General features: G+C 42.0%; 1 protein-coding gene across 1 annotated transcript in view; it reads left to right on the forward strand.

Moving 5' to 3' along the window:
* The first annotated feature begins 321 nt into the window (after positions 1-321).
* samd10b (sterile alpha motif domain containing 10b) overlaps positions 322-14,712 on the forward strand; it is a 51,605-nt gene continuing 37,214 nt past the window's right edge. The window contains exon 1 of the mRNA XM_056386084.1: positions 322-716. Coding sequence (XP_056242059.1) covers positions 704-716 — 13 coding nt within the window. The 5' untranslated portion in view covers positions 322-703. The remainder of the gene's footprint in view (positions 717-14,712) is intronic.

Genomic DNA, 14,712 nt, shown 5'->3' on the forward strand with positions numbered 1-14,712 from the left:
ATAGTTTTAACTCAGTGACTGTATCATACTCACCAATACACTAAAATAAGTCCGTGTTATGTAGAGTACAGTATATGGTAAGTGATGTTATGGTTGTGGAATTTTGTTAATTTAGGTGTCAATTCATCAAAGGAATCATATTGGGAGGTAAGATCAAAATTTCATACTTTTTTGAGATATTTTTTTAATCAAAAAGAAAAAAAAAAAAAGATCCCAAGTGATGAGAGCCTCTATTGTAGCCTGTGGTTGCCATAATAATAAAATGGGGCGTGTGAGTGTGTGTGTTTGTGCATAAGAGAGAGAGCGAGAGAGAGAGAGTGAGAGAGAGAGAGTGAGTGAGAGTGAGACAGCAGCATCTAGTCTGTATCCAGTAACAGCTGGTGTAGGGGCGTAATGACCTTTTGTCTCCCGGCGGTCAGGTACGGAGAGTGGGGCGGGGATTCAAAAGGAGCCGCTTCATATCGGACTGGTCCCGGCGTCCCGGACAACAAATGGCCGTGAACCGACAGAGAGGGAGAGTGTGATCCAGGTTTCCTTTTCTCTCAGTGCGAGCGCAGTGTTAAGAGCTGCCTCCATGCTCACATAGTAGGTTAGAGAGGGCAAGAAGCGCTCTTTATCCCCACACTCAGTACATTTCATCCGTCTGGCAGGAGAATGGGAGAGTCCTGTTGACACCACGGAGAGATACACGCTGAGACCGACTATGGCTGTGGACGGTAAGAGCGCTCACTATTCCTTTAAACTGAGGCTTCCTAACAAGCCCCACAGTGTTCACTCAGACACTTCATGTTTAATTCATTCACTTCACAGTGACAGTACACTACTTTGTGATTTTTAAAATCTCATTAGAAACATTTTCATACAGTATTTCTATATGGGCATGTGTCTGTTTTGAAACCTTGTGATTGCAATAGGGAGTTATGTGTTCATCACAAGCGTTCATGCTGTAGGCTGCAGCTGTACATCTACTATATTTATCATTTCCTTGATTTTGGAACAACCTACACATTATCTTCTCCAAAATAAATCATCAAAGTAGTTTCTGACAGGGTTTCAAATGCTGTCAAAATGGAGTGTGAATGCTCCTCTTTTCTGTGAGGTTAACTTGAGTTTGACATAATCCACTCTGAAACTTATTCTCACAGCCTATGCATTACATGCTGTCAAGTAGAGCTGAAGTCTTTCATTGCAGTGTTTTGGGATATTTGAATATTCATTGCAGTCACGTATTTCTTGCAATTCTTTAGAACTGTTCCCCATGCTCTGTTTGTACTTTATGGTCTATATTTGTGGGCCAGCACATGGCTCACCTGGATAGATAAGAGGCAGTATTCAGCTCAGGAACACAACAGTGAGGCAGCATTATTTGTTCTTCATTCTTAAAATGGTGTAAACAAATGTGCTTTTTTTGTACAAAAATAAATATCATGTTCTTCTGATATTTATGAACAAAGGAGTGGACCCCAGGACTAGACCAGGGAGGGTTTTATTTGATTGTTTCTTTCTTACAGTGATTTAATAGTAAATTAAGTTAAACCATAACCAAGAAAAAGTGAAACAAGCCTACATAAATACAAGTTTGCCATGAAAAAAGGAGTATCATTTTTGTAGTGTAGACTAGGAAAATATATTTTTCTCTTTTGTGTTTTTGGGTTAGGGCTGCAACTGACAATAATTTTCAATGTCAGAAAAAATCAGAATCTGTCAGAAAATGGTGAAACATTCTGTCAAATTACGTCAAAAAGCCCAAGATACCATCAAATTGCTTATTTGGTCTGAGTCAGCAGTCCAAAAGCAAAAGATGTTCAGTTCATTATCAGATGAAACAGCAGGAAATGATCACATTTGAGAGTTTGATTATCAACAGTCATTGCTGATTAATCTTCTATTGATTGATGATTAATTGAATAATGCTGAAATCCAAACTAGTGTCAGCGCTAGTTTGGATTTCACAGAAAACTCTGTGAATCAAACATCAACCCTGATCAAACATCTTTGCTAGACGAGGAAACATTGTATGAATCCTTGGCTTTAAACTTAATGTCTTTTTTTTAGGCTTCTTAAATGCCTTCCCCGCTTCCCCAGCTTCGGGGGATAAAACCGATTAGGCATTAATATACCGTGCATGAAAAGCTCTTCAGCGGTTTTGGATTGTTTATACTGTTGGTGTCCTGCCCCTTCTCTTTCTCTTTCCTGTGCCCGGCTGGCTGGTGTTTGCTCCAGGCTAACTAACTTAAGTGAAGCCTAATCAGAGCCTCTCTCTGCTCAAGGGCAATAATGTGTGTGAGAGCATCGGTGTAGGGCCAAGTGTGTCTCCCATCTGTCCTCTGTCTGCCGAAGCAGGTTAGCTCTTCATTAGCATGGCTGCAGCTAGGACACTCAGTCAGATATGCATATATGCCCAGTGACACATTGGTCTATCTATAATTAATCCATAGTTTACTTAAGCATCATTAATTTACACAGAGCCCTAGGGCGTTGACACCACCCTGACAGCGTGCTGTGCCACTTAAACTGTAATGACTGTTGGTCCAAAAAGACTATAGCACTGTTTGAAGACACACACAAGGCGTGATTTACAGCCCGTGGCGATGACCAGGGATCCCTAACCTCTTTTATACAGCACAAAAAAACGAACATCTGCTAACATCTGGCTTATGTCGTCAAGATTTTTTGAGAGGATTTTAAAAGGTTTCATGCTATTTGATACAAAACCGGATGACTGTTAATGGTTGGTAATAATTAAAAAAAGATCAAATCTGTGATGAAAAATAGACACAATCAAACTACTCCGTCATTAACTGTGGCACATCCTGGATCCCAGGTTGTTAACCGTAACTGTTCTAGGTGGGGCATGTACAGGATAATAGCGGAGCTGATTGGTAATGTTTGCATTGATTTCCATTTGTCAGGAGGTTGCAGTTTCATTGTTAGGTGGGCTGTCAGCTACAGGCCATGACACTATCAATTCCAAAGGGTGATCTGCATTTTAAATGGTATAATAGACATTTTTTCTCATCTCATCTTCATGTAAATTGCTGAGAGAATTACATTTTCCTCCTTGCTGCGTGCTGCACAGCAACTCACGCCACATAATTATGTTGTCCTCCATGTTTGGCTATTCAAAGTGGGTGGAATTCATCAGATCTTTGCTTAAATCACCCAGGACATCTGGCTGTATTGTCATATCTGAGATAAGCAGCCATATGAATGATGCTACATGGGCCATTGTGTTGTCCAGCACACAACATCCAGGAGCAGGGATTTTTTTTTCAGAGGAGGAACGCTAGAATGGTTTACCCACTATTTACATCAGGAACAATCATGGGAGGGAGGGGGGGGGGTGGTGGCTACCAGTCTGTGAGTGTGTGCTTGCATGTGTGTCCACTCCAAGAGGATGCCATGTTGGCCTCCAGCCATCCATATACTGCAAGACATATGCACACAAAAAGCAGAAAGGGAGCTGCTGTGCTCACCATCATCTTGACAGGCCCACATGGAGACGAGCACGCAGCTGGATCTCCATCCAAAAACAACCCATTTATTTATCTCAACCCCATGTCTCTCTGAGCATGTGGATAGACAGGGAGGGAGGGAGGGAGGGAGGGAGGGGTGATGGTGTCTAGTTGCTGCCTTCATGATGGACATATGAGTAGGAAGGAGGCTAACAGATGTGGGGAAATGTGTATACAGCAGAAGATTTAATAGGAATTGCTTCCTTAAAGGACACTGAAATGATGTAGGCGTGAAAACACGGATGCCTCTACTGAGGAAAGTATTACTGGCATAAGAAGAGAATGCATGATGGATTTCTTGCTTCTAATCAAATAAGCAACCATCATTTTATTTTACAGCTGTCCATCTTGTCTCGCTGAGCGATCTATCTTGTGTTGAAGCAAGGAACTGTTAACCCTTTCCTCAAAACCTCCACAGCACACAAACGCACCCACCCTCTCTTCTGATCAGGTCACACAGTCGTGTGCTCATTCAACTGTGAAATAATTGCCCCTTTCCTGCTCTAGCATGAATTTCCAAGCCGTGTATGTGTTTGTGTGTGTGTGTGTGTGTGTGTGTGTGTGTGTGTGTGTGTGTGTGTGTGTGTGAGGTGTGTGCACGTGTTTTGCTCCATGAGTGTGTTTATGTTTGTGTGTGTGAACATGCAGATGAAGCAGAAGGGGAGCCAGCACCTCAGTGGGTGGGATGATGGGGGAGTGTTAGCTTTACACAGACAGATACACCCTTTGTTGTTTTTCTGGCGTCGCCTGCTGGAGACACCGTCCATTTGGTGCATTTGGTGTTGGAGCCAAATGTGTTTCTGGCCTCTGCAGTAAAGTAATATGGTAATAGTGTGTTAACCCTCTCAGTTACAGTGGCATGGTGGGGGTTGTACAGCAATGTGTGTGTATGTGTATGTGTGTGCTAGAGAGCATGCAAGCTGTTAACCTCTTTCCCCTGTCCATCATCATCCCCTGCTTCCTCACAGCAGGGAGTCTGTCACTCAATATAATGCATGGAGAATCCTCTTGAATACACACACGCACACACACACACACACACACACACTCATACGCACGCACACACACACACACACACACACACACACACACACACACACACACACACACACACACACACACGCACTCCTGTCATCCATTATCAACTCTCTGATCCACCGCAGCTCTGCAGCTGCACCTGGCCTGAGCCTGAGGATTGTAGACTCGCGGAGAGAGAAATAAAAACAAAGTGGACAGAGGGAGAGGGGAGACAGAGAGGGATGTGTTTGTGTAATCCAGCACAGTGTCTGAAAGTCTTACAACTTGGGTCTTATTTTCAGAGTGTTGGCTATTATTTCTACTGGTTGTGATAAGGTTGTGATAATCTAGTACTATAGGAAATACAAGGTTATCTAAAACACTTTACTTGGAGGAAAGACCACAAGCGAGCGCACCTGAAATGTTGGTAACAATCCCTCATTCGACTGGAAAACTTTATTGAATTTGAAAGTTGGAACAAGGAACAAGGTTATGGAGAGATGGACAAAAGTTTGGAAACCAGATCCAAGTTGCATTAAACAGAAATGATCCTTAAAGGACCCTGAGTCACAGTGTAATACTATATCTCTGGGTGAGGGCACTTAGACTATTGCTCTCTATAACAGTAATGCAATAATCAATTTTACTCAAACTCAGACATCCATTAGGGAGCTGCTGTTGATGGGGGAGAATATTTTCAATGAGTTATCGATCTAATGGATTTGTCAAGTGGTCCTCTCAGACCAACCGCCAACTGCTTTGACCTCTGACCCGTTGTGTTGCACTGACATGGACAGAGGATGATTCAGTAGATAAACATTTACACTCTGGTCCTACAGCAACTTTCAGAGACTGATGAAATGGTAAAAAAGAGGTGAAGCCGACTTCGGGTGTAAATCAGCAGTGGATTAAAAGGAGCAGCGTGCGGTGGACTTTGGATTCTGTTCTGCGGCGTCACACTTCAACTGTCTCATCCAGTCTTGCCCTCACTGCTAACCTTGCCGTGCTGTTAATACTTCCAGAAATGACAAGGCCTGATCCAGTTCTGATCCAGTGCCCTTGTCCCGGGTCCGACTTCTCCCCCTCCTGCTTCTTTCCTTTCCTCTTCCCTCTCCCTGAATTTGAGTGCGCATAGGCCCATATCCAATTTCTCTTCTTTAATTAGCCCTCTGCACAGGGAGAGGGATCAAGGGAGAGGGGCTGAAAGGGTGTATGGACGGATGAAAAAGAGAGAGATGTAATTTTTCTGAAGGATTGCACTAATTAGCTATAATTTCATACAGAGGTTGTATCCCTCATGTACCACACTGTTGTTACTTACTGACTTAATACTCACAAACTCAATCACTGTCTCTCTCTCTCGCCCTCTCTTCCTCGCTGTAGTTTTCTTCCCACACATACTTAATCAATGTAATCAATGTGTTTTGGCCTTTCACATGAAGCATTTGTGTACTTTTATTTCAGACTATAATTATGTTAGTAGAATTGTAATGACTCAATTCACCATTTATGAATATCGTCCATTGTTGCTCCCCATCATTACCATCTGTCCTGAGAAAATGAGATAGCGGCGAATGTGATGAGGCCATGTTCCACTAATGTCCTGTGTCCTCCGTCTCATCCGTGGCCAGATGTCTTTCAGGCGGCAGTTTCAAGGAGAGCAGTGTCCCCCCCCCCCCCCCCCCCCCCCCCCCCACACACACACACACAGACTCTCTATCCTTCCCATTAGAGTCTGCTAAACAAACAGTCTAATTAAGTGTGGCCTTGTGCGATAGGGTAAGCTTGGAGCTTTTCACTCTTTGTTAATAAGTTGGTCTGCTCCTCCTTCCGAGTGCCAGGGGTCAGCGGAGCCCGTGGTGCAGATTACCCATTAAACCAAATGGCTAATGGCTGCAGCTACACCCTAACAAGGCATTCATCCTTGCACACTCAGGAGCACAAGTCACGTTCGCCCACTCGAAAAGCAATTACAACGCCACTCGCAATCTAGTAGCATGGTCTGCGGCAGGTTTGATCTGCATGTGAGATAGTTTATATGCATAATACAAAACTATCCACGTATATGTGTGTGTGTGTGTGTGTGTGTGTGTGTGTGTGACTTTGAAACCGAACATGTTTTAGGCTCATTCCACCCATCGGTCATACCTCTTCCAAAAATAGAAATCAATTTTGCTTTCTGTCCTCCCCTCTTATCAGCCTTTTAGCTGTTCCCATTCTCTCTGCTCCTCCTCTTGCTGCTCCAGCTTATATTTCACACTTTTTTAACATCGTCCTACCGCCATACGGCTCACCTTCTGTTGCACTCCTACTTCTACATTCATATTCCACTGTCTCTCTCTCTCTCTATCTCTCTCTCTCTCCTCTCGCTCTGTCCCCTGATGTGTCTTGTAATAGTGTCCTTTGAATATACAGAGTCTATGGCCTCTTCCTCTGGCTGTCACAGTGCTGCCTGAATGGGCCCTCAATTTACCATGTCAATAGGCAGCCAAGTGTCAGCGTGTCAGCTCCACAGCTGAGGTGGGGAGTAAAGAGTTGTTTCAATGCAGCTCAACTCTCTGTGACTCTCTCTAACCCCTGGAACTAATATTCGCCCAACTTTCCCGTATTTTCTCACATAGTCGCTGCATGTGTTATCCGTTTTCCATGTTTCCTCTAAACTGCACTTTATTCCCTCGTCCATCTCATCATCTCATATATTTGAAACATTCTCTCTCTGCTCTCTCTTGTAATCTCCCTATGGTATCTCTCTGGAGTTACATTAAAAAAAAAAGCCCCTCCCAAATCACATCAATCCCACAGTCCTTTGCATGCTCATTGAACATGTGAGATTTTCACAAACGTTCCCTTTTTTCTCTCACTCACTGAACCCAGGGGAAGCTCGTGCTTAGATATATAAAAGCCATATGGCACTATCAAGAAATGCCTCTTGGCACAGAAAATACATATTGCAGTGATCTATAACATGCTCTGACTACGTGGATATTTCTGAGTAGTTTAATGTGATATACATGTTTGTGTTTGCACGTACATATAATCTGATTTTCTGCCTTTCAGCCATAAGTCTGTGACTCTGATTGTCTTAATGTCACAGCCCAGAAAATGTCCTGGAGGCTGAACAGAAGAGATCCCTTTTAGCCTAAATGTAACCCACTACCTCATGTGACCTGACTTCCTACTAAATGATTCATTCTCACAAACAGATTGCGACTATGATGCCATAGTCTGTTATGCTATATATATATATATATATATATATATATATATATATATATATATATGTAAGAAAACCATCATATAAATAGATATAAATACTGTGATTGTTTTCTTGATTTGGAATCTTCAGCCTGTTCTATGAGGATTAAGTGTAGCTTAAATCTTCATGGATGTCTTGATATAATCGTTTTCTTTGGATTTGTGGTCGTATTAATTTTTTACTTTGGTTTTTACTTCCTTCATGTCAAATGGTGGGAAAATTGGCTGTGACTTTGTGCACTGTGTGTGTGCAATAATGCTCTTTTGAGTGTCTGCACCCTTTTGACCTGATTTTGCTGAAATCCACTGAGACGTGCGGCTGTTGTACCTTATCCGTAGATTAGGAGGGATTTGTCCCATAGGAATCGTACACAGAGGCATCGGGATGTGGTTGCCTCAGTGCTGCATTGGTCACAAAAGCTGTAGGACAAAAAGACAGAAAAATCTTGCAGTGATACATGTAGTTTTTGACTCTGTACAAGCACCTAGGGCATTGTACGACTTCTGCACATCTTGACAGTTGCTTTAAGAAATAAACAGCAGTTTGTTAGAGTCCCAGCGTATCGCCCTAAAAGCTGTTATTCCTTCTCATTCCACTTCATCTGGTTTTGTCTTGTCCTCCAGTCCTCCTGTGATGCTTTTATGGAATTTTTGGCCCAGAAATAGTTGTTATATTGAGCTAGGAATGACAGACGTTAAAGTGGAAGCAAGACCAAACTATTGTCGCGGGAGGCAGCCAAGGTTACGGGGTTGTCAGTCAGAGTTAGTGGGGGCGGGCTCTAAGCTGTCATCCCAGCATTTCGGTCTCGCCCTACATATCAGGTCACTGGTGCTCTGCAGGCTTTGGGTCTTGGCAGGAGCAAACACACACACACGCAGACACACATCATAGCCCAAGCTACATACATACAGTTTATGCCCTTGTGTGCACACGTGTACACAGGCGAGCTGAGTCACAGTACAAGATTTTCAGCTGGGAAAAACAAACAAAAAAAAATGTCACAAGTCACATATTAAGTTCGCAGAGAGACTCTGTGTCTTCAATAGAAGGAATGAAAGCTTTTCAAAATGGATCACTGGCGATGAGGCAGATTTTAGGAAAATTTTAACACTGGTTTAGAGGCCTCCATAATGGGTGACAGCAGAGAAAAGCACTATCAGGGATTTCGGGTCGGATGGGCTTGAGGTGCACCTAATTTGGTTTAAAGTGAAATAATTAAGCATTAGATAATAAAGCTCCTCTCTCCTGTCCTCTCTCATCTAAAGTGAAAATGGCCCACAATCAGCCAGTACATTAATATGAGTAGATGTAATGGATGTGTGTGTGTGTGTGTGTGTGTGTGTGTGTGTGTGTGTGTGTGTGTCTGTGTGTGTCTGTGTGTGTCTGTGTGACATAGAAAGAGAAAAATCGAGTAAGCGGGGTTGCTCATGCATGTGCTATTAATGCTCCATTGTTAACATGATGTGTCTGTGGGATAATTGGAGTGTGTATAACTTTGTGTGTGTGTGTGTCTGTATGTGTGTGATTGTCTGTGACGTCTGAGTAGCTGGGTGATAATAAGGAAATGGTTCAGTGGAGTGGAAGAGAGAGTGGGAATGAGAGCTGGTTTGGCACTGCAATGTTGGAACAGAATTACTGAAATCGCTGTGACACACACCATGAGAAGTGGCAGTGTCAGTGTTAACAAGCCAGCACACACACACTCACTCACACACACACACACACAACACACACACACACACAGACACACACACACACACACACACACACACACACACACACACACACACAATGACACACACACACAAAAACGCACCCACCAGGGTTGATTAATTGTTGGGTCTCTATGAGGAGCCCTGAACAGTCACCGCTACATTGTGCTGTCTATGAAACATCTGGCGTCATTAGAAGTCAACATAAGGGGAGGAGATCAATACAGAGTTAATACTGTTTGAAAACCTGACAGTGACAGTGCGCTGTGATGTATTCGCCAGAAAATAGGCAAAGGAAGTTGGTTTAAATCACATAATTACATTCACTATTACTGTTGTGATTGTTTGTTAAGAGATTTACTATTGTAGCTGTGGATGGCAGCCTGTTCAATGAAGGCATATTGTTACGCAATCAAATTTGCAGAGAAACAGGCACAGAAACATTCATTAGATGCCAGTTCTATATAAGATAAGACCTAAATCTTGCTGTGTGCTTGTGATGTGACAGCTAAAGCTTCCCAATTAGCATGTTATATCTTGTTTGTTTAATCCATACAAAACATGAAATGTAAAAATGACAAGAAATCTTTAAACAAACAAGATATATTGTGTTAATTTAGAGGTGCCAGGCTAAGTGTTTCCCCGTGAGTGAGTGGAACACCTGCTGCATCTGTATTTACATTTAATACAAATTTAATAAATTTCCTCAAAACTCTGGGAAAAGGAAAAAAAAGAAGAGTAAGCATATTTCCGAATGTGTTGAACTGTGTCAAAGCAAAGGTAAGAAAACCATGAGGAAATAGGTGAAGAGTGCGGTTGGAAAAAGAGGAGAGATGAATGAAAGACAGTGTGTGCATGTGTGCTCAGAGTTAAAGATTAAGGCGGGAAGGGAAGTAGCAAGGTTCCCTTGAGATCTTCTGGCCTGGACAAGAAGCTCCTGCTGGGATTTTGTGTGTATTGATGTGTGTGTGTTTGTCTGCATGTGTGCATAAGGGCTACAAAGAGCTTTGATTCTCTCCTTCGTTTGATCCCAAACTGCTCCTTTTGTACCAACTGCTGTCTGCTGTGTTACCTGACAGTGCAGCCTCAGGAAACCATGTGAGTGAGCAAGAACAAGTGTGTGTATGTATGTGTGTGTGTGTGTTGTGTGTGTGTGTGTGTGTGTGTGTGTGTGTGTGTGTGTGTGTGTGTGTATGTGTATGTGGGGCGAGAGGTAATTGGCATGTCCATCTGACTGAAAGTTCTGGGCAGTGCAGGAGTGGAGCTGATAACATGGCAATTAAGCTGATAGAGACAGACCCCCAATCAGCACAGCACGCTGCTGAGACCCTCGGTGACAGGTAGGACTGCGGGGAGTGAACACAGACACAGGGAGAATGGGCGAGTGCCCCCCCCAGATGTGAGCTAATTTGTCTCACTGTTAGACTGAAAACAAGGAAAGCTCCTGAAGGACTTGTCCCAAACATGGCTGACTGTATTGTGCACATAAAGCATTCACTCTCCAACAGAAAACACCTGCTGCTGCTGCAGCTGCTGCTGAAGAAATCTTCACACTTTAAAAAGAAGCAGAGTGCTGGCAAAGTTTCTGGTTCACATCTTTTGTTGCCTATTGAAATTATCTTTGGAATGTGTGGAGGAAGTAGAGCAGAGTTAGTTTATGACTCTGTCTGCTGCAATTCTCCACTCACCTGTCCCAGTTGTATTGCCTAAGCCTCTCCGCGTGGCCCCCTGCCACAACCGTTACATCTTCTACTCTTTCTTTCTTTCTTTGAGTCATATTTCAGGCTGACACAAGTAGTACCACCACGGCCGCCGCCACTGACTTGCTGTTTCTCATCATTCATGCTGCTTATGAATCTACAAACTGTCGGCAATTTTCATTCTCTCCCTGTCTATCACAGCTTCAAAACCATTGGCACATTTCCCTCGTTTCTCACTATCTGTTTACCTCTCAGCCTCTGTAGAGCATTAACTTTTATCTTTTCTTTTTTTTTCTTTTTTCACCAGCTCTCCGCCCATTCTATAAGCCTATTTCCTCCTCTTTTCATTCCTCTTTATCTTCTTTTATCCCCTCATCCTGGTCTCTTTGTGTGGATGCAGGGATGGTGTAGTGCAGATTATCAACTCACTCTCACAACGGTCATTTATTCACTTCATTGTTGCAAACCCCTTGGTGCTCAATAACCTTTGTGTTTGTTTGTGCAAGCAGGGTGTGTGTGTGTGTGTGTGCGTACATGTACATTTGGTGCCATTGACTGGTTGTTATTTTTGACACGCTACATTGCTCAGACATTTCTTCTCTAATATGTCACAGAGGTTTACGAGCACCGACATACGTGCACAAACAAAGTAGGGTACTTGTGTGAGAGTCATGGCCTGAGGACACACAATAAAGTATTGAGTGCTGAACCATTCCACATCCCATTCCCTCACCAGGCCACAGCGTGAGTGCACCACATCGATTTACAGACCACATGTGACAATCCCAATGAACTGTAGTCCACTCTCATCACCGTGGGCCTGTGTGTGCATGCCTGAGTGAGAGCCAACTTGAACACAGACTCCACACGGTTCACTCTGGGAAGTTTAACCTCTGCAGACAGCGGCCATCTGCTTGTGGGCAAATGTGAAGAGTTATAATGTCAGAATCCAAGGAGCTGGTTCCTCTATGCTCAGCAGACAAAGTGTGGTGGATCCCTGCCGGACGGCCTTGCAGGCTATCACTGAAGGTATTTGTGTTGTGAATTCAAGGCGCTAGAATGTCACATTTTGTTTGTGTAAATTGCTACTTTGATTTTGGTTTAGAGAAAGAAAAAGAAAAAAAAAAAGGTAATGGTAAAACCTATTTGTATGATTGCTTCAGTCACTTTAGGATTCATTGGCGGACCATCTGGCTTATAGTTTGTGGTTCCAAATGATCGGCTTGAATTGCACTTGAAAAGATTATATTTTGATATTGAAATGCATGCAGACGTTGTTTCTGTGGTAACCTTCTAAATGACTAAACTTCCTGCTGTTAATTCACTGTGGGCCTTTATTAAGGCAATTGTGCTAAGATGGAAATGGAGTATTTCAGAGCTTTAATATTTTGTACCCAAACATCCGTTAATCCACTCCGGCAGAACATTTTACCAGTCAGGGGAACAGCTGTAAACAAACACTAAATATTTAAAAAGCCAATCTTGCCTAAGCTGAGAACTTCTGTTCATTTCATTCCCCACATCATTTTGGATTCTTTCCAGCATAATACAGAGGAGGACGGTCTGCATGACAGACAAACTGTGAAGACGTTTTAGATCACAGCATGCACTGAGATTTGAAAGCTGAAGAATAATGTGTTATTTTTATGTGACAGTGAAAATGACTGTCATTCAGCAAACACAGAAGATCATGGTGGCAGCATTCTCTCACTTTTATTACACTGAAACGTCACAAATCTTAAAGTGTGTGTCTGAACGGCAAATATAATATCTGAACATTTTAGATGGGATCTTAAGTTGTTTTTTTTTTTTTACATCTGAAATGTATTCAATCAATAACACAGACAATAAAGCAAGAAACTAGTTTGAGTTCACTTCTTGCATTTGACCTTTCACAGTATTAAATTATTCAACCCATCAGACCCATTACAATTTAGCCTAACCTTTATGCTGTCTGCCTGTGGATGCCACCGCCATGTGAATTTCAAACTATTTAAACATGCATAAAGTTATACTCTGCCTGTTTGACCTTTTAATGTAATTTTCCTCATTTCGTGCTCTCTCCCAACTGATGCCTCGATCCATTTAGAAGTCCTAACCGCGCTAATTTGGATGTATCCGTCAAAGGTTTCCACAATAGTGATAACAGTGTAGTGGGTGTGTGTGTGTGTGTGGACTGATTGATCATCTGATTACCTGGCCAGTTAGGCCGGCTTGTCCAATAATAATTCAATATCTCACAAACAAGATCATGCAAATAAACACAGATAGTGTGTGCCCTTGAAGCGCTCTGGCACTTAAAGCTTCATAAGAAAAACACTCATGCCTTTGTTTTTACTAGATCCTCTGTGATGATTATACTATAAATTAATTATGCAAATGCAGCTAACTGGAGCTTGTGTTGTTCTTCTGTATGTGGACAGGAGCACAGTTTTCAGGGTCAAAGTAGCTGGATTACTGGAACAAAATCATGTAGTAGTTTCTAAATATGTAACAAGAGGCATAAGCCCACGGTTCACACCCATACACAGTCCAGCCGTGTACTGGGTTCATACTGAGTCTTGTATTCAGCTAGATGAGCTCAGTTGCTCAGTTGTCTAACATGTTAGATGACGATGTTGTTAGCCTAGCCTCAGGTCTGGGGAGAAAGGCATGTCCAATAGGAGAAAATCTGACCCCATGACACACTTTGAACAGAAGCCCCCTCATTTCAGTATCATCTGAAATTTATAAATGAAAGAAACTCAGAAATTCATACAAAGGCTAAATAAATCCAGAAACAAATTAAATAAGAAATATCAGTTTATGTCACATTTTATTACTTAATTAATACCTGTATTTCTTTTATAACATTTTTTGGGGCATTTAATGGCATATGAATTTATTTATTTAGTCATTTATTTACTTATTTTTGATTTTGGCCGTTTCAGTCCTCCGTATATAAATTCTAAATCCTCCCAAAAATACAAAACAGTAGAGAATTTGCTCACCTTTAACCAAAACCAGTTTTTAAATTTCTGTACGTGTTTGATGTCTTATGAATGTGTTGTATGTTTTGTCCCTGCTCTTCATATTGGTTTGAAACAGCTGATGCCATGTGTACCTCAGTGCACTGTTTAGCGCTGTTTCAAAATGTGAAGACAGTTGTTTGCTCATGTTGTCATCAGCTCTGGTCAAACCACACCCACGCAGTCTAGATAAAGCAGATTAGCTGAAACTTTTAAATGTGATAAAATGTGTATGACAGCGCTTTTCTCCTTAACATGAACTTTGATAGTTTTATTTATTTAGTGATGAATATATAATGATATTTTTATGATATATGATATATTTTTTGGCCGCTTGGGAGCAATGGAAACAAGAACACAACACTGACACTTCATCGTCTCTTAAGTTAATATGCAAACTTGTTAGTAAACAGTTAACAATTACAGTTAGTTGCTTATTTATAAATCCAGCAATGGAACATCATTGTCATTCATTTGGAATTTGTGTCTTTTAGCTACAGTTTG

This window comes from Seriola aureovittata, chromosome 9 (genome assembly GCF_021018895.1).
Source record: "Seriola aureovittata isolate HTS-2021-v1 ecotype China chromosome 9, ASM2101889v1, whole genome shotgun sequence".
Taxonomy (NCBI): domain Eukaryota; kingdom Metazoa; phylum Chordata; class Actinopteri; order Carangiformes; family Carangidae; genus Seriola; species Seriola aureovittata.